The sequence below is a fragment of the Phyllobates terribilis genome, unplaced genomic scaffold (assembly GCF_046119375.1).
Source record: "Phyllobates terribilis strain yellow unplaced genomic scaffold, ASM4611937v1 Scaffold_12__6_contigs__length_324123572, whole genome shotgun sequence".
Taxonomy (NCBI): domain Eukaryota; kingdom Metazoa; phylum Chordata; class Amphibia; order Anura; family Dendrobatidae; genus Phyllobates; species Phyllobates terribilis.
The window spans coordinates 203,818,260-203,844,354 of record NW_027362772.1 but is presented as its reverse complement, the minus strand read 5'-3'; the positions used below and the strand labels follow the sequence as shown (position 1 = coordinate 203,844,354).

The following is a 26,095-nucleotide window of genomic DNA, read 5'->3' as shown; positions in this document are numbered from 1 at the left end:
AAACAATCTACAAGGGATGGGTGAAGATACAGTAGGACAGCTAGTCGTGCAGCGGTATGCTGGAACGAGGCTTACCACAGATTGTACGCTTGTCACAAGAAGTGGGTCTTCAGCTTCCTTTTCAAGGTTTCCACGGTAGGCGACAATATGATGTGTTGGGTTACAGCGTTACACAGTAGGTGAGATGCACGGGACAAATTTTGTATGTGATTGTGGCAAGAAGAGATAAGAGGGAAGTAGAGAAGGAGATCGTGGAAGAATGGGAGGTTGTGTGCAGGTAACTAGTACAGGGAGACTAGATCACACATGTATGGAGTAGACAGGTTTTCGATGGCTTGGTATGCCAAAGTTAGGCTTTTCAACTGGAGTCTCTTGGCAACGGAGCCAGCGCAGTAATTGACAAAGGGGAGAAGCCTAGGAATAGCGGGGTGACAGGTGGATTAATCATCCAGCACAGTTTAGGATAAATTGGAGGGGTGCGAGAATGGTAGAAAGGAGGCCACAGAGCAGGAGCTTGTAGTAGTCGATGCGGGAGATGAGTGGGCACTGGTGTTTTTCTACATTCATGCTTGAGGAATGTGTGGATCCACAAGATACGTTGGAGTCAGCAGCAAGTGGAAAGGGCTTGGATCTGACGTTTGAAGGACAGATCAGAGTCAAGCTTGCGGGACTGGTGAGAGAGGGCAGCCATTCACTTTGATGGATAGGTCAGTTGGGGGGGTGAATGAAATGGTGGAAAGATAATGCATTCTGTTTTATCCCTGTTAATTTTTACAAATCTAGCAGAGAAGAAAAATGAAATAGAGGACACACATTGTGGGATTCTGGTTAGTAAGGCGGTGATGTCAGGTCCAGAGAGGTAGCTCTGTGTGTCCTCAGAATAGAGGTGATACTGCGAGCCATGAGACTATGAGCTGTCCAAGGCCGAAGGTATAGATGGAGGAAAGCCTGGGTCCTAGAATTGAACCTTGGGGGACACCGACACATAAATGGTGAGATGAGGAAGTAGTGTGTGAGTGGGAGACACTGAATGTCCTGTTGGTTAGGTGTGAAAAGATCCAAGACAGGGCCAAGTCTGTGATGCCGAGAGATGAGAGAGTCTGTACTAAGAGGGTATGGTCTACTGTGTCAAAGGCAGATGACAGGTCTAGGAGGAGGAGGACAAGTAGTCCTGCTTGGATTTGGCAGTTAGTAGGTCATTGGTGACTTGAGTCAGGACAGTTTCAGTGAAATGGTGAGGTCAGAAGCCAGATTGTAAGCGGTCAAAGAGAGAGCAGGAGGAGAGGTGGGAGCACAGTTCAAAATAGATGTGTTGATCCAGGAGTTTGGAGGCATAGGGGAGAAATGAGATGGGGCGATAGCTAAACATAGGATGGGTCAAGAGAGTGCTTTTGGAGGATGGGTGTGATCGTGGTATGTTTGAATCATCAGGGGAAGACTCCACACCAGTTGTTAGTGACAGGTTAAAGAGGAGGGTTAGGTTTGGGATGAAGACTGTGGTACAATCAAGATCACAGGTGGTGAGATGTGATTTGGAGATCAGATCTTCCGTGATGGCGGAGAAGCTGGTTTTGGAGGAGGAGAGTTGATTTGTTATGAGAGAGAAGGGGCTGTTGGGACTTTAAGCAAAAGCTTTGCCCTATGTTGTCAATCTTCTGCTTGAAGAATGAGGCAAAGTCTTCAGCTGAGATGAGAGGAAAGGAGAGGGAGGGGGGCTGGTGGACAGAGGAGGGACTTGAAAGTACTGAATAGCTGTTTAGGGTTGAGACACGTATGATATAAGTGATGAGAAGTAAGTTTGTTTTGCTGCAGTGAGCAACTGTGCAGCATTTTGAAAACTTCTGTTACTGGACTCCACTCCCTTTCTTTGGCAGTCGACCAGCGGTATGCCTTGTAAATGACGGGCAGGAAGAACATGTGCTCCAGTAGACGACAAGCGCTGCATCAAGTGGCCTCTGCTCCTTTTCCTCCACCTTAAGATCACACACAGTACAGTTCTCAGAGGTGGCCCCCCAATCACCCTTGTGGTAGTTTGCTGGTACTTTTCTGTGGGAATAAGCTTGTCTCCAACCAGCCAGGAATATCCAGTGAATGGCATGCCATGGTTTGGTATTAGCAGCCAGTACCAGAATCAAAGCCATCCACAATTTCCATACCTCAGGAATTTTATTTTGTAGACTGGTTGAGCAAACATTAGTTTCTCAAAAAGGAGCTGAAGACATTGAGTGGCAGTAAGTGCAAGTTTCTTCAGCATGACCTGTTTGTTATTGTTAGATATCAGAGGGAGATCATAACTGGGCTTTGCCAAGGTGCCATGTTGCATCTTAAGTCTTATAAACCCTACACTAGCTTCTTTACATTCTACAGGATGGTGGGGAAGGAGACAGTAAGTTATGAAGTTGCATTAGCTTTGGTGGTGTTGAGGTGGCAGCGAGGCAATGGCTTTCTTGAAGAGAGAGATTTTCAGGTTGTGTCTGAAGGATCCGAATGTGGTGGCTAATCGGACTTGTTGAGGCCCAGAATTCCAGAGGATGGGGGATATTTGGTAGAAGTATTGGAGGCGATATGGTGAGGAACAAATAAGTGTGGAAATAAGGAGGTCTTCGGAGGAACGGAGATTACATAAGGGGATATATTTGGAGATTAGTTCAGAGATGTACAGAGAAGAAAGGTTATGGATAGCTTTGTACTGGATACCCTGGTTTAGGCCTCTGAAAGTCATTAAGTGAAACTCATACAGCTTTCCCACAAACTGAAAGAGGGGTATCAAGACTTCCAAGACTGTCAAGAGTTCCCTGTCCTCACCAAGAGGACGACTGTCCATGTTCTGCTCCTCATCTTCCTTCTCCTCATTATCACCCAATCCACGTTGAGATGAGATGAGGCTGGGCTGTATAGTTCCTTGCTCCGCCTGCAATGATTCCTCTTTAACTGTGAGCACCAAGCGTTTCAGTAGACAAATAAGCAGGATGGTGATGCTAATTATTGTCATCGCCGTTCACCATCTTGGTGGAGTCCTCAAAGTTTTGGAGGACGGCACAGATGTCAGGCAAACATGTCCAATCATCAGGTCTTATGTACGGAGGCTGACCTGAATGACGATGGGTTTGTTGAAGCTGGTACTTAACAACTGCCCTCTACTGCTTACAAATCCTTCCTAGCATCTGCAATGTTGATTTCCAACATGTGGTGACATTGCACAGCAGTCGGTGAGCTGGAAGCTTCAAATGCTGCTGAAGCACTGCTAGGGTGGTGGAAGCTCTAGCTGATTTTCAGAAATGGGCACACATGCGTTGCACTTTCACAAGCTGCTCTGGCAGATCTGGGTAGGTTTTGAGAAACCGCTGAACCACTAAGTTGACCACATTTAGTGCTCTCTCATTACTAATGTGTACCCCTGTATGTAGAACAATATCAGTACCGAAGAATTATAAGATTAAATATAGCCTGCTTTATATACCACGGAAACCAATTTCGATCATATCCTTTGTACCCCTGTGACAAAAATATCTGCACCAAAGAATTAATTTCACTAGAGTAGAACTAGTATAATGGTGACCGACAACTCTTCCACTACAGCCAATCCAGCAGATGGAGACCTAATCAGGATTCTCCACATTTCCAAAAATTACTGGCAGACACCAGCAAAGTGGCATCAATTTCACTACAGTAGAAATTGTAGAATTTGGAATGACACCTCTTCCACTACAGCAAACCCAGTAGATGGAGACTCAATCAGGAGTGTTCACATTTCCATAAATTAGGGCCTAACACGACCAAAATTGCATCAAATTCACCACAATAGAAGTGGTTTAATGGAGACCAAAACCTCTTCCACTACAGCCAAACCCAATAGATGGAGACCCAGTCAGGATCTCCACATGTCCAAAAATTAGTGGCAGACATCAGCAAAGTGGCATCAATTTCACTACAGTAGAAATAGTGTAATTACGACTGACACCTCTTCCAGTACAGCCAACCCAGTAGATGGAGACACATTTAGGACCAATTAAGAGCTAAGACCAGCATTTCTGTGGCTTACAGATTACAGATGGTGGAGTTCAACCTCTTAGCTTTGTCATGTGTAGGAGTAAACAATCTTTTACGTGACCACAACTGCGGGACTGAGGGCTGGCTGCAGTGCTGAGAGATGGCGGAGTACAATGAAACAGACAAACTGCTAGACTGAGTGAGGTGCAGGTGGAGATGTTACGGTGGATTGAGAAACATGGGGTGTGCTCAGTGAAACAAACACAGCAGTCATGTCCACTTCTGTTACAGCTGACAGGCTCTCACTCAGTCTGACCGGAGCAGTTATACAACCATAGGTTCTGCGGTTGGAGACCTGCGTGACAATACTTGGCACGGTAACAGAGGAGGAGGATGAAGCGGCATATGCGTTTGATGGGGCGGCTGACGGTTGTTTATTGAAAACCAATTTTGAGTTTATCATGTTTGTGTACCCCTTTGTTTAGAACAATATCTGCACCAAATAATTAATTTCACTAGAGTAGATCTAGACTAATGGATGGAGACCAAAACCTCTTCCACTACAGCCAGCCCAATCGAAGGAGACCTAACCAGGAGTGTTCACATTTCCCTAATTATGGCCTAACACCAACAAAGTAGCATGAATTTCACTAGAGTAGAAGTAGTATAATGAGGACCGATAACTCTCCCACTACAGCCAACCTTACAGATGGAGACCCAATCAGGATTCTCCACATTTCCAAAAATTAGTGTCAGACACCAGAAAAGTGGCATCAATTTCACTATAGTAGAAATAGTGTAATTAGGAACCAAACCCTCTTCCACTACAGCCAACCCAGCAGATGGAGACTCAATCAGGAGTGTACCATCCTCTCCAGTCATTCACCACGTGTCAGACTTGTACTCTGTTGTGCAGGTGCACGATCTAGTCTAAAAAATGTGTGAAAGGACTCACAGAAATTGCTTCACTTACACTACTGATGCTGCTAATACTACTGCCACTTACACTACTGCTGCTGCTCTGTGTGCCTCGCTGCTGGCTTGGGGAAAACCCTATCTTAAGGTTGCGTAAAAGCATGTTTCGATGCTTTAGCATTCTTGGGTCCCTTTCCGGGGCGGGAAGCATCTAGCAAAATTGACTCTTATAACGTGGATATAACACAGGGGCAACCCAGTAGTCAGCACTATTTCGAATCATAACTGTGCGGGGATCATGTTGCAGATAGTGCAGCAAGAATGCACTCATATGTCGGGCTCTCTCATGAGGTTCAAGCCCCTGCTGTGTTGGTGGCTGGGTAATTCTGATGCTTGTTTTGTCCGTCCCCTCCCGCCAAACGCGAACAGAGAGGGGATGATTATCCTCTTCATGTTCTGACTGTTGCTTGCCCATCACCTCTTCCTCGCCTTCACTAACACCTTCACTAACAGTTTTTTTCTGGTATCACCAACTCCCCTCGATCGCAGTGAACCACCTTCCCTTGGCACCCTGAGATGTCCCCTAGTGTATGATGTTAGTAACAGAAAGTATTTTTTTAGTGTGAATGAGGCCTGTATACCATAGAATATATGCTCCAATATATTTCAAACTCTGATATATCCTGCTGTATCATGTTAGTCACAGTAAAAAATAGATCTTTTAACTCTGCATGAGCTCTGCATACAGCTGAATTTCACCGCCACTAAAGAAATAGGTGGCTTATAGCAGAATGTAACACGTTTGTGACATAAAAAAATAATATTTTGTGGACTCTGGCTAGCAAGACAAAAAATCTATATTTTTATTCTGAAAACAGCTGAAGTTCACTGCCACTAAAATAGTAGGTGGCTTTTAGCAGAGTGTATATTTGTTTTACTGTACATACAGATGAATTTCACCCACCAAAAAAAAATGACAAAGTGGGCTAACACAGCCTGCACTATCATATTAGCAAATGAGGAAAAAAAGTTTTTTGTACTCTGTACTGACAACTTCCACAATAAAGGGATAGGAAACACTGAGTTGACTGAGTATAGGTGCCATGGCAAAACAGTTCTTTAAGGAGGAAAAAGCCTGCAGGGAGGCATCCGACTATTTGGAAAAATCAGACCCCTTCCTAGTTATGTCAGTAAGGGCTTTCACGATTACTTACTAATTTTGGATGAATTTCCGGTAAAAATTAGTAAAGCCCAGAAAACGTTGTAGAGCCTTCTAACAACTAAAGACAGCAAGAGACAAACACAGGGGGAAGCAACTTGGCTTGAGCCGATTTTCAGAGAGATTACACCAAACTTTTCTCCAAGCACCAAGGAGGAAGTAAGCAGACTGCAATAGCTCCAATCCTTCGCAAGGAAACATTTGAATACCACCAGTGCCTCCCTGTAGCAAACTGAAAGGCTTGGGTGTCAATCAGAACTGGAGGGAGGTAGCCGATGGGTCCTAGAGTGAGACAGATTTAAGAAGGTGTCTTTAATGCCAAACGAAGAGATCTTCTGCATCCAACTGCAGAGTGAATGTCTGTCACATCTGACACACCTGCGACACGTCATACCCCCGTCTCTCCCCAGCTCTGCCTAATTTGGTGGAGCTTGCCGAAAATTATGTGGAAATGCCAAAACTCACAAAACTTGCAACTTTTCATAAAGTTTTACATCAGAATTCTGGCATAATCGCTTGTATCAGGGCCTTTGTGTCTGGTGTATTTCTTGCTCTAATTAGACAAATATCACATAATTTTTTCTCTCTCATTAATCCAGTGCATAGAATTACTTTTCCATTTGTGTAGCTATCTGATGCTTTATTTTGTGTAGAAGCATTGTTTTTTAACAACATTTTGAGGAACTTTATAAATACTTTTATGTGAAAATGGCGAATTTTGTTTGCATTGTTTTTTTAACTTAACACCAATATTGCTAAATTTATTTTGTGTTTTGACATTTATATAGTGACTTATTAGAATCAACAACTTAAATATTTGTATGTATAATCAAATGGGTTAGACAGTACGTTCTGCATAGCAAAAAAATTATATATTGACGCAATACATATACTGTACTGTAAGAATGAACTAACAGTTCGTGCATAGTCTGAACAAGGCAGTAGAAAATATAACTTATGCAAAGCAATTCATAAACAAACCCTGTCTATTGTGGGCCAACTTTTATGTAGGTAATATATAGGAAATATATGTATGCATATATCAAGTTTTATACAGAGGTTTAGGAAATTGTTACCAAAATATTTGTCAAATATTTTTGCTAAACTAAAATAGCTTTTTTTTTCATGCTTAGGTCAAATGTCAGAGTAGAAATTCCGGTAAACATTCAGCCAATTGAAGCAGTTCTCTGCAACAGTAAGTATATCTTTATTCATAAGGGGAACAGAGTCAAAATGAGCTTCTGATATTTTATTCATACGTGTAAATCTGAGAATATAGCATTGATCATCTGAGGCAACACAGATTTCCAGAACGAGAGGGCCCCAATGAGGATGGTGAATAAACAATGCACATTTATTTAAATGTGGAGTGGTGCAGACTTTTCTTTAATAGGACTCTATGGAGAGTTATAAGGTAAACTGTGTACAGGTGTTTATACCCCAAACAAATGCCATCTATGTAATGTTGATCACATCCATACCTTTTATTTTAGAAATCTTGGTTTACATTCTAGAGAAATGTATTCTTGAATTATTATGCAAATAAGCTGCAAGGGCAATGTGTGGGCACTGCACTTACAGCTCTGCCGCCTCTCTTCCCTATTCCTTGCCCACTGCCACTCTCTTGTCACTGATTGACAGGTCACTCCTCTTTCAGTGATCTGCATTTGCTACCAGAGAGCTGCAGCAAATGCAGTCATTCCTCAGGGTGGAGGATGCACAGTAAGGTCCTGATGAAGAAGACTGTCAGTGTCTGCCGCAATCTGCATAGTTTTTCAGGAAAATTTTGTTCACTATTTTACTTTATTGAATCCTACAAACTATATGTAGGTGGTGGATTCTGCAGACCAGCCGTTAATATTGCCCTTATGTACTACATTGTGCTTATATGTGACAATGTATTTACTGTTAGGATGGTGGTTCCTCCATGAGTATCACTATGTGGGCAGCTTTCTCTCACTTTTTGTCATTTTAATTTGCACTTAAGAGAAATGGGATTCATTTTTAGTCTTACCCAATAAAGATTATAGTTTTATGATAGGTGGAAGTTAAGTAATTTTTGTCTTCACAAGCATTAATAATATATTACTATACATGTAGAAAAAAGTACACTCTCAAAAAAGACTCTGTTACTGTTAATAAATTAAGACTTTCTTGTTTAGTTTCAGAGGTTAAAACGTAGAAACTAGCAAATTTATTAGAATGTAATTTAATCATTTTCAAATTTGAAATTTGTATTCTCCAGAATACGGACTTTTTGCAATGCAGTCTGTGCAATTTAGGCAAAATAGTGGCAAGCGGGCTATCATTTTTCTGAACCGTAGAAGTCCAGCAAAATCGAATTTCCCTAATAAATTCAAGAGATTTGCTTAATTCAAATCTTTCCAGATTTAATCATTTCTAGTTTGCAAATTGCCTCTTCAGAGAAAAAGAGGACTTGAACTCTATAGCGCCACCTATTGGAAGCAGCAATCCTACAAGTCACAATCAGTCCTTTAACGAGTCATGCAATATGACTTAAGATAAAAGCCAAATAACCATCTCAATTTGCAGACACGGTGTTTTGGACTGTTGGCCCTCGTCAGTGCAAAGTATGAGCACTGATTTGGTTAGATGAGAGGCTCTGGACTGAGGTCTAAGGGGTAACGTTTCTCCTTGTGGAGAGTGGCATACTGGCTCTGCCATATCAAGATAAGGAGTTGCGTGACAGCGCAGGAAGCACAGGCTCTGATCGGCGGTGATTGCATTACTGCGGTTAGAGCGCTGTGGCATCAAGCTGACAGGTGTCAGCATAATGCCACAGCTGTGACAGTGACCCAGCGGTAAAAATCTACTACTACCACCATCAGCCGGTGCCTCCTACGATTAGAAACAGCGAGCACAGGCACCGCTGGAAGGCAGCAGTAGTCTCTCACCAGCAGTGCCTGTGCTGAAAGTAAAAAAAAAAATTAAAATTAATAAAAAAAAATAAAAAAAATTCAAATTCAAATAAAACACATTATACTCATCTACACCTTATCCCAGATGTTCGCCGCCACTGCAAATGATAAAAAAATTCATGAAACACCATATATTCACCTTACACCTAATCCCCGAAGCCCACGATCACCTGTAATAAAAGTAAAATAATAAACCAACCTCATCCTTACCTTTCCGATGCAGTCCAAATAACGAGTGTCCCATGAAGATTCCATGAACAGAACAGCCACACTGTATGTGACCGCTCTGTTCATTTGCCGGCAATACACTGACTCGGTGTATTCCCGGCAGATGAGGCCTGCGCATGTGCAGTGAGTATTTTCCCACACCTGCAATGAGTTGAACTGCAATGAGTTTCCGGCATTGTATTGCCGGCAAATGAACAGAGCAGTCACATACAATGTGGCTGCTCTGTTCATGGGATCTTCGTTATTTGGACTGCAGAAAGGTAAGAATGAGGTTGGTTTATTTGATTTTTATTACCGGTGACGTTGGCTTCAGCTGGAATGGGCGTGACAGTAAGTATGGTTTAATTTAGAATATTAAGGAAATCTTTATTTCAAATAAAATATTTTATACACGGTGTGTGTTTTTATTTTGCATTTTACTTACACTATGGGGTTATAGACGCCTCTCCATTACTAACCTGGGCTTGATGTCAGCTAGCATTATAGGCTGACATCAACCCCAGCTCTATAACCCCACCTCCACCGCTACAGGGCAGTGGGTAGAGTGAGGCTAAGTGCCAGAATTGGCACATCCTATGGATGTGCCATTTCTGGGGCGGCTGAGGGCTCCTGTTTCTAGTCTTAGAGGGAGTCAATATTCATGGCACCCTTCCTAGGCTATTAATATCTGCCCCTGGCTTCTGAATAGCCTTTGCTAGCTGTTAAAATAAGGGGACCCCATGTCATCTTTGTGGGGGGTCCCCCATTTTAATAGCCAGTAAAGGCTATGTATACAGCTGGGGGTTGATATTAGTAGCCTGGGAAGCTCCATGGGTATTACCCCCTTCCCAGGCTAAAAACATCTGCTCCAGCTGTCTGCTTTCCCTCTTCTGGTTAATAAAATTACAGGGGACCCAGCACCATTTTTTTTATCCAGAAATGTACTCATTTATTAATAAATTATATGATCAGTAAGGTACACACCCAAAGCACGGATTATACAGTATATATCACATTTATATCTATCTGTATATCCATCTATTATCTATCTATTATCTATAGATCTATCTATCCATATATCTATCCAGATCTCTATTATCTATCCATATCTCTATCTACCCATATATCTATTAATCAAAATGTATGTATGTGTGTATGTATGTATGTATGTGTGTATGTATGTATGTATGTGTGTATGTATGTATGTATGTATGTATGTATGTGTGAATAAATAAATAAATAAATAAATAAATAAATAATATATCCAGGTAATAAGAGCTCCATTTTTTTAAGTTAAAGCTTACTGAGTAATAACATAGTTTAGATCAAATGTTTTTATTGTCTTTATGTATCTTGGCCATAATGGAGTGCTGCTGCGCTTTCTTTTTATACATATTGTGCAGCTAGCACCTGTTCACACTTAGGATGTGCTGGTCAGTTTTCTTATTACATATTACTATAGGAGGTTGTAACTGCCTCCTGTCTGACCTTGCACTCCTACCATTTAACCAGCAGGTGATGTATATTCTTTTTTACTAGCCCATTTAAATTGTAGGTGTTTTAGCCCAGAAGTGACATGTTTTGTCCAGAGTTGTAGGCTTGTAGCCCAATAGTGGCATGTGGGCAGTGTAAGGTAGCGCTATTCCTCACGCTGGGGTACTCGCTTCACCGGGTCAATTAAAGCAGACATGCAACGTTTTCTGGTAATATGTAGTCCAGCAGTTTATTACACCTGATAAACAGCACATAACATAGTCCATCTCAGTGGCTCGCCGACATGTTACACATATAACATCCAAGAGCCTTTCCAGTGACAGACATGCCCACTTGGCTCCAGACACAGCCTTCAGCAAGGTAACAATACTAGTGTCCACATCAAGCAGCGTTTTTACCTTTGTCAGGTCGTAGCTGCTTCAGTCAGCTTGGTTCTGCCACAGCTGTGGCTTTAAGGCTTCCCAGATGGGGCCTCCGGGTCACGTACCTTCAAAGGCTACTGGTATCTCAAACACAGGGGGATCCAGCCTCTGCTTTCCAGGCTAGTGGAGTCCCACACCGGGACCAGGCCTCTCGCCCTCTAGGCCTCACCTGGCCACTCTTTCTCTCCCTGTTTCAAAACTACCAGGGTTTATATATCCTTTTGTGCACACAGGACCTGTGATGATGTCACAGTCACGTGATCAGTCACCTGAGGGGGAGGTAAATGGTCAGCTAGAGCACCCCACCTGGACATTCTTGCAATGTTGCAAGCCGCTGCATTACATATCCCCCCCTCTGTTCAAACTTGTTGGGTTGAACACATAGCATACACAATCACATTATAACCCACGGTTCACACAGAGACCATGTACTTGACAATTGCGCTGCTCAGCCCATGGAACATTAGTCATCGACATTATCCCATTCCTTAGGGACCTACCATCTGTCATTGTCACTACCTTCATCAAGTCACATTTCCGAGTAGTAACCTTGTCAGACCTCCTCCGCTCCCAGCGGTCAGTCGTAAACTTGTCAGACCTCCCCCGCTCCCAGTGGTCAATACAGCAGTGTGACTTACTTGCCCTTGTATCTACGGTCAGGTCTGACTTCGTGCTGTCCTGTACTCTATTGGGTCATTTGTATGGGCCTCTCAGACCTGAGTTACTGGAGGTCTCACTACTTCTAAACCCATGCCCACTATCCTCAGGACATCTTGAAAGGTCTCTAACTTCTACTGTAGCCGTCCTATTATTTGAAGGGCCCTTTCTCGGTCTGGTCTCACAATTTCTAGATGGCTGCCACCTTCTGCTGCTCAGGCGATGCTGTCTTTCCATTCGCAGTCTGGCGAGATTCAACTGTTCTACCTCTCGCAGGTAGGTCACTCGGTACTCAATCAGCATGCGTATATATCCAAGATTTTCTTCCGTTCCTACAGCGGAGAATGATGCCATGCTGTCTTCATCTGGTAACCAGTCCTGATGATCATGTGGACTGCTTACTTTCATCACACCAGACTTCTTTACCATCCTTTGCATGGCTTGGCCATTTCTCCCAATGAGCTTTCTTACCAGAACATGAGGCACCCGGATGACTTCTTCCCGCAGGCTTTGAGCTTTTCTCATAAGCTCCAGTTGTCTAATGGGTTGTTCCGTCTTCAACCGGACAAACCGCTTCCTGTGAATACATTGCCAGTGCATGTCACTTAGGATAGCCACCCTCTTCACTGTGACTTCGGTTGTGGACAGGATCACCAGCTGTTTAGCTTCTGAGGTTGAGTACACTTTACAGGCTCCCACGGCCTTCTTAAACTCTTCATGCACTGACTCTCTGGTGCATTCTTCTCTCAAATCTTCGGGTACATCTATGAGGCACTTGTACCGAGACATTTCTGTCTCACCAGTGGTCTCCAAATGATCATCTGGCTCAGGTGTCAGGGACAACTGACTTTCAGCTTCTTCACCCTGTATGCTTCCCCTGAGCTGACTCACCGCTATGAACTCAAGAATTCTCGTCTTGACCACTCCCATTTCATACTTATTTTCTTTCAACACTCTCTCAGCTCTCCTCAGGTCCACCCTGTCATGGCCCAAAGGACTGAGCGCAACTTGTTTGCCCTTCTCCTTCTGCAAGGAGGCCTCTTTCACTGATTGGTACTTTGCCAGACGACCTTTGAGCTCGACAAATTCTTTCTCTAGCTCAGCTATTCGCCTCTCAGCAGCCCATCTCTGAAGCTCTTCCGGCTTCAACTGCTCCTTTATCAGCAGAATTTTCTCAGAGCTCTCTGTCTCCAATGCGCCCACTCGACTCTCGACAGCTAGTCTCTCAAGCTTCTCTTGCTTCCAATGGGCTTGTAGCGACTCCTTGAGTTCCTGGATCCCGGCTCTCACATCCACCGAATCAACCAAGCTCGCATTATCCAAAGAGGCATTTGCTTCATACCTCCCTTCTTCGATGGACTTCTCCATCCTGCAGATTCTATCCTTAAGGCACGACTCTGCCCTCTGAAGATCACCACAGAATGTCTGCAGCTCCTTCACCTGAGCTTCCTCATTCTCAGCACGGGTGTCCTGTAAAGTAGTCTCAATCACTTTGCGCATGTGCTCTGCATCAGTTTTATCATTCTCTAGTTTTTCCTTAACCCTGAGGAGATCCTCGTCTCTCTTGATTTGTTGCAGTTCCCTATTGAACTTTTCATGCCTCTTTTCTGCCTCACGGTCATGACCAGACACTTCATCTTTTATTGCCTCTTTCAGGGCGGATAGCTCCCGGTCTCACTGGTACAGAATGTCCACCAGCCACTCCTTCTCCTGCATTAGAGGCTTTACTTGGTCCTGGAATTGCTGCAGCTCCCTTCACAGCCATTTTCATCTGCTCCTGCACCTTTTCAGAAAACTCAATTTTGCTGAAGAGTGTTTGCAGCCGGTCATCCAACCACTTCTCCATTCCGTCTGGGGATACTGCTCCATTCATAGCCATCGCGGTACGCTGTTCACACTAGACACTTCACACCGCTCTCCCCGGAAAATTTTCGTGGCCCCACCAAGCCACAGCAAACCAGGTTTGAGTGCGACGACAATTTTCGTAACCCCACCGAGTTACAGCCTGATGCTTGCATCCACAATCGTCGTCCTGAGCCATTACCCCTAGCAACCAGGCTGCAGTTGCCCGCATTCTCCACCACATGTAAGGTAGCGCTATTCATCACGCTGGGGTACTCGCTTCAACGGGTCAATTAAAGCAGACATGCAACGTATTCCGGTAATATGTAGTCCAGCAGTTTATTACACCTCATAAACCACACATAACATAGTCCATCTCAGTGATTCGCTAACATGTTACACACATAACATCCAAGAGCCTTTCCAGTTACAGACATGCCCACTTGGCTCCAGACACAGCCTTCAGCAAGGTAACAATATCAATGTCCACATAAAGCAGCATTTTTACCTTTGCCAGGTCGTAGCTGCTTCAGTCAGCTCGGTTCTGCCACAGCTGTGGCTTTAAGGCTTCCCAGATGGAGCCTCCGGGCCACGTACCTTCAAAGGCTACTGGTATCTCAAACACCGGGGGATCCAGCCTCTGCCTTCCGGGCTAGTGGAGTCCCACACCGGGACCAGGCCTCTCGCCCTCTAGGCCTCACCAGGCTACTCTCTCTCCCTGTTTCAAAACTAACTGGGTTTATATATCCTTTTGTGCACACAGGACCTGTGATGATGTCCGTCACGTGATCAGTCACCTGAGGGGGAGGTAAATGGTCAGCTAGAGCACACCCCCTGGACATTCTAGCAAGGTAGCAAGCCGCTGCATTACAGCAGAGTAGTACCCATCAGACGGGAGGTCACCTTGCAGCGGTTGATGAATTGGCCAATTTATGCGCTAAGAACCTCCATTTTTTGTAAGTAAAGCTTACTGAGTAATAACACAGTTTAGATCAAATGTTTTTATTGTCTTTATGTATTTTGGCCATAATGGAGTGCTGCTGCGCTTTCTTTTTATATCTATATATCCATATATCTATTATCTATCTAGCTATCCATATATCTATTTATCAATATAGCTAACTATTATCTATCTATAAATATAATTAGCCATATATCTATATCTATCTATCGTTCTATTATCTATCTATATATTTATCAATAAATCTATCCATATATCTATTATCTATCAATAAATCTATCCATATATCTATTATATGTCTATATATCTATCAATACATCTATCCATATATCTATTATCTATCTATCCATATATCTAACTATTATCTATCTATAAATCTATGTATCCATATATCTAGCCATTTATCTGTCAAACTATTATCTATCAATATATATATCTCTCTATATATCTTTCTCTCTATCTATCTATCCATATACAGTTGTGCTCAAAAGTTTACATACCCCGGCACAATTTTTGCTTTATTGGCCTTGTTTCAGAGAATGTGAATGATAACACAAAAACTTTTTCTCCACTCATGGTTATTGGTTGGGTGAAGCCATTTATTGTCAAACTACTGTGTTTTGTCTTTTTAAATCTTAATGACAAAAACATCCAAATGACTCCGATCAAAAGTTCACATACCCTGGTGATTTTGGCCTGATAACATGCACAGAGTTTGACACAAATGGGTTTGAATGGCTACTAAAGGTAACATCCTCACCTGTGACCTGTTTGCTTGTAATCAATGTGTGTGCATAAAAGCTGAGTGAGTTTCTGGGATCCAGACAGACTCTTGCATCTTTCATCAAGCCACTGACGTTTCTGGATTGTGAGTCACGGGAAAAGGTAGTTGAACTGTATAACACAGGAAAGGGATACAAAAAGATATCCAAGGAATTGATAATGCCAGTCAGCAGTGTTCAAACTGTGATTAACAACTGGAAAATCAAGGCTCTGTAAAAACCAAACCATGGTCAGGTAGAACAACAAAAAATTTCAGCCACAACTGCCAGGAAAATTGTTCGGGATGCAAAGAAAAATCCACAAATAGCATCAGCTGAAATTCAGGACTGTCTGAAAACTAGCGGTGTGGCTGTTTCAAGATGCACAATAAGGAGGCACTTGAATAAAAATGCGCTGCATGGTCGACTCGCCAGAAGAAAGCCATTACTACGCAAATGCCACAAAGTATCTCGCCTACAATATGCCAAACAGCACAGAGACAAGCCTCAAAACTTCTGGAACAAGGTAATTTGGAATGATGAGACCAAAATTGAACTTTTTGGCCACAACGTTAAACGTTATATTTAGAGAGAGGTCAACAAGGCCTATGATGAAAGGAACACCATTCCTACTGTAAAGCACGGAGGTGGATCGCTGATGTTTTAAGGGATGTGTGAGCTACAAAGGCAAAGAAAGATGAATGCAGTACGTTATCAGCAATTACTGGAGGCAAATTTGCACTCATCAGCCCGGAAGCTGCGCATGGGACGTACTTGGATGTTCCAACATGACAACGATCCAAAACACAAGGCCAAGTCGACCTGTCATTGACTACAGCAGAACAAATTGAATCTTCTGGAGTGGCCATCTCAGTCTCCTGACCTCAATATCATTGAGCCACTCTGGGGAGATCTCAAGCGTGAAGTTCATGCTAGACATCCCAGGAATTTACAGGAACTGGAGGCTTTTTGCCAAGAAGAATGGGCAGCTTTACCATCTGAGAAAATAAAGAACCTCACGCACAACTCCCACAAAAGACTACAAGCTGTCATTGATGTTAGAGGGGGCAATATACAGTATTAAAAACTGGGGTATGTGAACTTTTGATTAGGGTCATTTGGATGTTTTTGGTTGTCATTAAGATTTAAAAAGAGAGAAAGAAAGTAGTTTGACAATAAATAGCTTCACCCAACCAATAACCATGAGTGGAGAAAACATTTTTTTGTTATCATTCATATTTTCTGAAACAAGGCTAAGAAAGCAAAAATTCTGGCGGGGGATGTAAACTTGTTAGGCGTCTTATAGACTCCTCTCCATTACTAACCTGGACTTGATGTCAGCTGGCATTATAAGTAGTGATGAGTGAATGTGCTCGCCACTGCTAGGTACTCGCCCAAGCATCACTGTGCTCGGCGAGTATTTCCGGGTTGCTCGGGTGGGAACTCTAGTCCCCTCCCTGCATGTTTGGCGCTCTTTAGAGAGCCAATGAACATGCAGGGATTGCCTGCCATGCACTGTAATGCCATAGCCATGTTGGTTGTGGGCATTACGGAGATTGGCTTGCCGCACAGCATCATCAGGTGTTTATAAGACCGGGCACTGCCATGCTCATCACAGTCTACCTCGGAATCAGGCAGAGTAGGGAGAGCTGCTGCTGCGTCAGGGAGAGATTTGCTTGTTTATAGTTAGTATAGGTATTCCACAACATATATCTATATCCATCTGAACTAACAGTCCTTCTGAGGACTAATCCAGCTGCATATAATCAGTGCTTGGCAGGCAGTGTATGTTGCAGACTGCAGTGTATGATACAGCACAAGAGAGTCCATTGAATGTCCTATCTGCTGCTGCTGTAATGTTTACAGATATTTCGAGACATAGAAATACAATTATTTTTTATCTTAATCCTGGTTATTTGCTTAAAAAGCAATCCAGAGTGTCCCATTTTTCTGCTCCATTTGCTTGTTCTTACTGCAGAATAAAGCCAGATCTGTTCCATATTTCAGCGATAAAAATCCAGAAATTTGAACGGAATGTGGAAAATATTGGGCTCCTTTTCCATTCTTTTGCAGTATATCAGTGAAGCTATTCACACTAGGTCTCTGTGTAGAATAATATTAGTAAATTACAGGCCTACTATTTAAAACCGTGGTTCTCTGTCAGACATATCACCTATAAGACTGTTCAAAAATCAGACATTTCTTCCATTTTCATTTTGTTGCAGTGTCTCAGTAAAGCTATTCACACTAGGTGTCTGTGAAGAATAATATTAGCAAATTACAGGCTTGCTATTAAAAAATTGTGGTTGTCTGTCAGACGTATCACATATAGCTGTGTTCCAAAATCAGCCATTTCTCGTGAACGTGGAAAATATTGTCCTCCATTAAAAATGGGCAAGGTGTGTGGCTGTCACGGGTGTGTCGCCACGAAGATCGTCGCGACTACACAGCCTGACTTCTCGCAGCTGAGTTTTTGGTGCTTTGTGTTTTGGTAGTGAGGGAGTTAATTCTCTCCCTCTGTGCTTGACGAGGCTCAGCCTCGCCCAGCTGCAGTTAATGCTGCTGGATTGGGATTCCTTCAAATACCTGCTGGTCTGATAGGGAAGTTGTCGGTGAAAGCATTTCTTGCAGACCTTCAGAGCGGATCGTTGTTTGGTGGAGTTCGGAGCGAAGAGTATACGGTGTGGTTTCTTCCCTTCCTCCCTTTATCATTTATCTCCTAACCTGTTGTTGTTCCCTCTGTAATTGTGGTGTGAGTTTTTGTATGCAAGGTGGTTTTTGGTTTTCCTCTTGTACTGTCTCATTTGTTTAGTACTGTGTTTGGGCATTTTCTATCCTGTTCCCCATTGTTGTGATCGGGGTCCTTCTCAGGACTAGATTACAGAGGTTCAGGTATATTCAGGAGTTTAGGGCTATGCTGGCGGCCTGGACCTCTGTACCATTAACAGTACCTCCAGGTTTAGGGATTAGTCAGGGCCCCCGTTTAGGGTCAGCTCAGGCCCCTGACCTCCTGTACATTGAGACAGCGTGACAGTGGCAAGGGATGGGGAAGTGGACGTGATGGTGATGGTGATGGTGCATGCAGAGGCTGAGGACATGGCTGTGGGAAAGCTGAAATTGTGCCACAACAAACACCCACATCTTGTCGCTCGACCTTGGCATCAATGTCATCAGACTACAAGCAGTTTAATCAGACCCAAACCTGTCCCACTACAGCCAACCCAATGGATGGAGACCCAATCAGAGTTCTCCACTAGTGATGGGCAACCACTAAAATGCTCAGGGGCTCGTTGCTCGGGTTGAGCACATTGGAATGCTCGGGTGCTCGACCCGAGCAACGAGCTCAATGTACGTCTATAGGAAACTCGAGCATTTTTCAGGCGGCTCCCCCGGCGGTCTGCAAAGGACCTAAAAATTGCCCAAATTGATGGGAACAATGCTCAAATGGCATGGGAACAGCATGGGGAAGACCCCTGGAAGCATTTCTGACTCCCAGGTCACTGCTGTCAACAATGTTGTCAGAGGTATTACGCTACTTTTACTGACTCTCAATAAAATATACAAAAACAAAACTAAAATGGATTTTCCTGGGAAAAATGTTAAGGAACATCCTTTCCAGGGTAATGACTTGCATACAAGGCAAAATAAATAGCCCATGGTGTGGAGGAGTATTTTTGTTTTTGGTTATGTTCACATAGCGTTATCGGATGTTATCTGCGTGACAGCATGGCAAATGAGGGATGTTCATGAGCGGAGCCGATTTTTTTTTTTTGGTGCGAACAAGCCGGAACCCTGAACATGAACCCGAACTTGAAATGCCGAACAAATTCGTTCAACACATGCGTAGGATGAAACAATCTTTTACGTGACCACAACTGGGGGACCGAGGGCTGGTTAAGGTGCTGAGACAGGGTGGAGTATGGTGAACCGGAAAAACTGGTGGAGCGTGAGTGAGGTGCAGATGTTACGGTGGATTGAGAAACATGCAGTGTGCTCGGTGAAACAAACACAGCTGGCGTGTCAACTCCCGTTACAGCTTACGGGCTGTCACTCAGCCTGACTGGAGTAGGTAAAGAACCGGAGTTTCTGCGAAGAGAGACCTGCGTGACAATACTTGACATGGTAACAGAGGAGGAGGAAGAAGCAGCAGATGCATTTTATGGGGCAGCTGATGGTTGTTGAGAGCCAAGATTCTCAGCATAAAGAATGTTGTTTGAGCAAGTGAACCTTCATGCATGTAGTAGTCAAATTATTGCAGTTTTTACCTCCTACTGAGTTTTTTTTATTGCAAAGTTTGCAGATAACGTGAGTTGGCTCATCCTTTGCAGTGACAAAAAAGGCCCATGCTAGGCAACCCTTGCTGCCCCTGCGAGCTGCAGACCCATGACCACTGCTGGCCACAGCCATGGTTGTGGCTAAGGATCCAGTGCTCCTCATGCTTGCATCACTCCGTGTCTGCACCGTAGGGCAAAATATAACCTCCTCGTCTTCCTCCTCCACCTCTTCAGATGAGCTACTCTGCTGCGTGACTCTGGGTTCACACCATGTCGGATCTTCAACCTCATCATTATCCAATGTGTTATCCCATTCATCACCCTCAGAGTGACCCCTCTCCTCTTGTTGCCCTGACAGCACAGTACAGTCCGCATGAGCCTCAGATATGAGTCTCATCGGAATCATCTCCCTCCCCTGCGGTTAACGTCTGGTGATGAGGGTCAGGAACCTGCTCGGAGCCTACTTCTTCCTGCCCCGAATCCAAGCTAAAAGAAATTTGGGCATTGGTGCAGATGCTTTCCTTCCTTTGACTCTGTGACTGTTTGGAGTACACTTCTGATGCCCATGGTGTAGAATGGGTGAAGAGTTCTACAGACTCGCCCATCTGTGGTTCGCTACAGTCAGTTGGGCAGTTGGCCAATTGTGACACGGGGGGGAAGCATGGGTAATTGGGGTGCCACCTCTGTGGACTGTACTGCGTGTGATGTTGAGGTGGAGGAAGAAGAGGAGAGGGCACTGGAAGCAGAGCTTGCCATCCACTGGAGCACCTGCTCTTTCTGGGCCTTATCAACAAGGTGTATCCCTGTGCGGCTGCCAAAGGAAGGGAGTGCAGTAGGCCGTCCACTAACATAAGTTGTCAGTTGTCTTTGGATAGGACCTGTTTGTGTTGGTTCACTAGTGCTTTCACTAACATTAACACGTACCACAAGTACACCTTGAACACTAAGCCTATTCCTCCTTCCACCACGCGCTCTTTTCCCCACTCATGTTGGTCAGATACAGTGGTAGGAGCATGCAATTAACTAAAGAAAATTACGTTTTTTTCCTGTGCAATAGCTCAGCACACACCTGAATTTCAGCGACACTAAATGACAAGGTAAGATATGGCCTGCTGTATAACGTTACTAACAGACAAAAGAAATTTGTTAGTGTGCATGAGGCCAATAAAACCTACGAGATATTCTCCAAACAATTTCAAAATGAGATGTCCCCTGCTGTGTTACTTTAGGAACAGAAGACATCTTTTTTTGAATGTGGATGAGACCAGCCTAGAATATATGCTCCAAAATATTTCAAACTCAGATCTAGCCAGCTGTATCACTTTACTCCGAGCAAAAAATATTTTTGGGTTACTCCGCATAATCTCTGCTTCCAGCTGACTTTGACCGCCATTGCCATTGTAGCTTATAGCACTGTATGACTTTTGGCACAGGAAAAAATATTTTTGGACTGGGCATAGCAAGAGAAAAAAATATTTTTTTACTCTGAAAGCACCTGAAGTTCAACTCTACTAAAATAGTATCTGACACTAAAAAAAACTTTCGTGCACACAGCTTTCAATATCACAATATCAACAGAAAAAAAACTGATTTTGTGCTGTGCAATAAGAAGCTCTGCAGACTGTGCAGAGCACAATTTCAACTCCATTAAATGAAAAGGTGCACTGCGCTTGCTTGATCACATCAGCAAGTGCAAAAAAAATTCAAGGTATACTGAGACATGGAGCTCTATACCAGCGGTGCACAGCACTATTGTATGGCATGGGCCCAGGAATAACCGGAGACCCCCACTAGGGACATTTGCAGAACCAATGGATTTCAGTGCTAATCCCATATTTGGGCTAGATGCAGTATTTTAGAGAAGGATTTTAATGCTATTGTGATGTATTGTGTGTTACTGCTATTGTGATAGTGTTCTCATTACTAACCCCTGTTGCAATCTGTCAGCTTTGTTTAATATATATACATATATAAATTGTTATTTATAGCTATTTGACTGCCTTCATTTTGTGACTCTGCGCGTTGCATTCTGACATCTGCATTACATTTGGCGTAGTCGGCAGGATACAACATTCAGGCGCAAAGATGGGGGATCAGTCTGTGACCGGGTCTGTCAGTGGACATATACCCTTGGGAGCTATGCTCAATCACCTACCCAAATTTACGTCACTGTGGGACTATGTAGAGAGACTGAAAAGTATGCTACGCATATATCCCCTTAATCCCCTAGCCCTGGCTGAGTTGGCCCTCTTAACCCTTGATGGGGAAGCCCGACAGACTGTAATGTACTGCCCACCCATGGACCGTGATACTGTAGACAAAGTGATCAAAATTCTGGAAGACTTGCACGGTGATACTACGGATCTGGGGCATTTACGGTTCCGGTTATTTCAGAGAGTTCAAAAGGAAAATGAGACTATTAATCAATATATTAATGCATTGCAGGAAGTGACAGCCCATATCATTAAGAAGGCTCGAGATGAGAATCGAGAACTGGGATCATTAGATGAAATATTGCGCGACCAATTGATTGCTGGCTTAAAAGACCCCTCCCTGAGACAGATCTTAAAGGAGCGGCTACGCCTGAGGCCCGGCCTAGGTTTCTTAGAGATTGGGGTGGAAGCTAGAGTCTTGGAGGAAGAATTTCCTAATCTCAAAGCCAATGTTAGAAGTCATGAGGCAATAACCCCTCTTCCACCCAATTCTCAGCACACTGCTGTCAGTCAGTTGCCCGATTGGGCACAAGAGATATGTCAAGAGATTCAAGACCTTCGAAATAAACTGAGCACTACTAGAGAGACCCCTGCAACCCCCTTGTTAATGGCTCGCTCCTCCTCACGTGGTCTGAGACAGGAGCGAGGAAGACGTTCCTATCAGGTTCCAACAAGTCATGCACTCAGTCCATGGGTAAAGCGAGGACCGGAGTGTTGGACCTGTGGCAGTAGAGGTCATATCTCCAGAGACTGTCCGAATAAAGAAAAGAGGAGACGAGGGCAGCCGTTAAACTAAGATGCCCCACGGTCATGGAGCATACCGTGGGGTTTCAAACTTCAAGGCATGTAAGGAGAACCTCTGAAGACATTGTCTCCGAGAGGCCTATTATTTGGGCTGAATTAGCCCAGGAGGCTCATGGAAGAGGTGCCCATTTCAGCATGGAGAAGACCTTCCGGTGGTTACAACGACTGGTATATTGGCCCCAACTGCGGCAAGAAATCAAAGAAGTTTGCCGAAGTGTTGGCAATGTGAGTTGAGCAAGTTTTCTGAACAAAGAGCTCCCATTCAGACCATCCGAACTTCTGCACCATTAGAGGTTCTGATGATCGATTATCTGACGATCAGAGCTTCATACAAAGGCTACGGGGATTGTTTGGTAATGACCAATCACTTCACCAAGTTTGCAGTGGTGACAACTACTCAGGATCAGACAGCAGAAACCGCAGCCAAGGCCATTTGTCAAGGTTTCATTCGGATCTATGGGTGTCCGAAGCAGATACATTCTGACCAAGGGGCCTGCTTCCAAGGGAGAGTCATGGATGAGTTATATCATACCTATGGGATCAACAGATCTCGAACAATGCCCTATCACCCCCAGGGAAATGGGGCTTCTGAGCGCTTCAACCGAACCTTGTTGCAGATATTATGTACGTTGGAAGAGGACAAGAAAATGAAATGGCCTGAGTTAGTGTCCGAGTTCGTGTGGGTGTATAATAATCGCGTTCATGCGAGTACTGGTTACACACCCTATATGCTGCTGTTTGGAAGGAATGGACGAGAGATTACTGAGCTGGAGCTAGACTCAGAAGATTCCGGTCCGTACAACAGTCCGAGTACCTGGATTCGAGAACACAGATGTTGGCTTCATACAGTGAGAAAGCTGGTTGCGCAGAAATTTCATGATCTACGACCCTGTTTGTCCGAAGCAGAGGACTGTAACAGAATTGAGCCTGCAGAAAAACTAACTGAAGTGCCACACATGGTGACTCTGGAAGACGAAGAAGGATGGGCTACAATGCAATTGAGTCCTTCAGTTTCGAGTGAGATAAAAAAATAGATCAGGAGGAGATTTACAATCTTCACTGCTTGATTTTTCAGATACCCCGGAATCACCTTCGTGGGAGGAACCCCGCAGAACCGAAGGGACTAATGCCGGGATCCCTCCTAACTAATATGCTCAAGAGGAGTTTATCTGGTCTTAGATTCAACAGAAAACAGAAGAGTGTGCTCAACTCTTGTCTGAACTTGCGCTGCCTCGAAGGGGGCATCGATCTCTCAAAGAATCCGCTCGCCCGGTGACTGGCGATCAAAAAGGAGGGAGGAATGTAATAGAAGGAGAAAAGTCTTTCAGAGAATCAATGCGAGATGTATGTAATAAGGAGAGCGTCATCTGGTGAGCATTTCAAGTTTGCACGCTGGACCTGGTCAGGTGGCCTCCAGCAGAGGATTTCAAAATTTAACCGTCGAGCTCACAATGCCTGAGGTGATTTCGGTGCCTGACACAGAGAGAGACGTGATACAGGCCGGACGCGCTGAAGGAACCAGCGAGAGAGACTGTGGCGAGAGACCCGTAAGGCAAGACGGGTGGCTGCCAGTGAACGAGCGCAGGATTCAGAGCAGCGGTCACCGCTATGGAAGAGGACCGGGACTTGTATACGACCTTAAGGAAATGTACAAGACCCTCCTACCCACAATGTGGTAAACCGCCCCAATTGACAGGACAAAGAGAATAGAAATGGGTCGTACCGGCGAGATCTTGTCAGCAGAAGCCGACGGGAATAATCGAGTTTAGGGTATCAGGTTGGGAGGGGGATGGGTGAAGTGGAACAAGCCAAACGGGATCTAATTGACTTTGTCAGAAAAATACTTAAAGGCCTAGCGGGAATAACCGGAGACCCCCACTAGGGCCATTTGCAGAACCAATGGACTTCAGTGCTAATCCCATATTTGGGCTAGATACAGTATTTTAGAGAGGGATTTTATTGCTGTTATTGCTATTGTGATAGTGTTCTCATTACTAACCCCTGTTGCAATCCCTGTCAGCTTTTTTAATATACACTGCTCAAAAAAATAAAGGGAGCACTCAAATAACACATCCTAGATCTGAATGAATGAAATATCCTCATTGCATACTTTGTTCTGTACAAAGTTGAATGTGCTGACAACAAAATCACACAAAAATCATCAATGGAAATCCAATTTATCAACCAATGGAGGCCTGGATTTGGAGTCACCCCCAAAATTAAAGTGGAAAAACACACTACAGGCTGATCCAACTTTGATGTAATGTCCTTTTAAACAAGTCAAAATGAGGCTCAGTATTGTGTATGGCCTCCACGTGCCTGTATGACCTCCCTACAATGCCTGGGCAGGTTGCGGATGGTCTCCTGCGGGATCTCCTCCCAGACCTGGACTAAAGCATCCGCCAACTCCTGGACAGTCTGTGGTGCAACGTGACGTTGGTGGAAGGAGCGAGACATGATGTCCCAGATGTGCTCAATCGAATTCAGGTCTGGGGAAAGGGCGGGCCAGTCCATAGCTTCAGTGCCTTGATCTTGCAGGAACTGCTGACACACTCCAGCCACATGAGGTCTGGCATTGTCCTGCATTAGGAGGAACCCAGGGCCAACCACACCAGCATATGGTCTCAAAAGGGGTCTGAGGATCTCATCTCTGTACCTAATGGCAGTTAGACTGGCAAACACATGGAGGGCTGTGCGGCCCTCCAAAGAAATGCCACCCCACACCATTACTGACCCACTGCCAAATCGGTTATGCTGAAGGATGTTGCAGGCAGCAGATTTCTCTCCACAGCGTCTCCAGACTCTGTGTCCGGAGCGTAAGTGCAAACGGAAGTAAGCGTGTGACTTGTTTTTCAGTGACTTGGATTCAGGGAGTTTGGAAGGGAGGAATTTGGACTGAATTAATGTCTGTGTTTTATTAATTCTTTACATTTCTTTGTACTTAACATTTCTGTCTAGGGCAATCCCCATTAGGAAATGAGCTCCATTATTGACAATGCTATCCAGTGTACATCTTGCCACATGTATGCAATCCGTGAACAGCAGGTTGTGGAGGCATACTGCTGTGTGAGATGTGTGTGCGTTTGGAAGCCCAGGTACTGGATCTAAATGAACAGCTGGCAACACTGAGATCCATTGACAATATGGAAAGGAGTCTGCTGGTCACTGAGCAGCTGCTCACTGGGGTAGATGTGAGGGAGGGTGGTAGTCGGGAGCGGCAGGACAGTGAGGCATCTAGCTGGGTGACAGAAGGGGGGGTAGAGGGAAGAGTGACAGGGAGGCTAGTCCTGATCTGGCACAACCCAATAAGTTTACAAAGTTGGCAGATGAGGGGGCTGTTGGTACAGGGGTAGCACTACTGCAGCAAGGCATGTCCTCTGAAAGCTGGAGGAGTGTC

At 44.3% G+C, this 26,095-nt stretch overlaps 1 protein-coding gene across 2 annotated transcripts in view; it reads left to right on the top strand.

Moving 5' to 3' along the window:
• Window positions 1–26,095, top strand: part of LOC141172417 (NXPE family member 2-like) — a 348,707-nt gene that overhangs the window by 98,652 nt on the left and 223,960 nt on the right. For both annotated transcript variants that reach the window (XM_073656625.1, XM_073656624.1), the window contains exon 4: window positions 7,258–7,319. In XM_073656625.1, coding sequence (XP_073512726.1) covers window positions 7,258–7,319 — 62 coding nt within the window. The remainder of the gene's footprint in view (window positions 1–7,257; window positions 7,320–26,095) is intronic.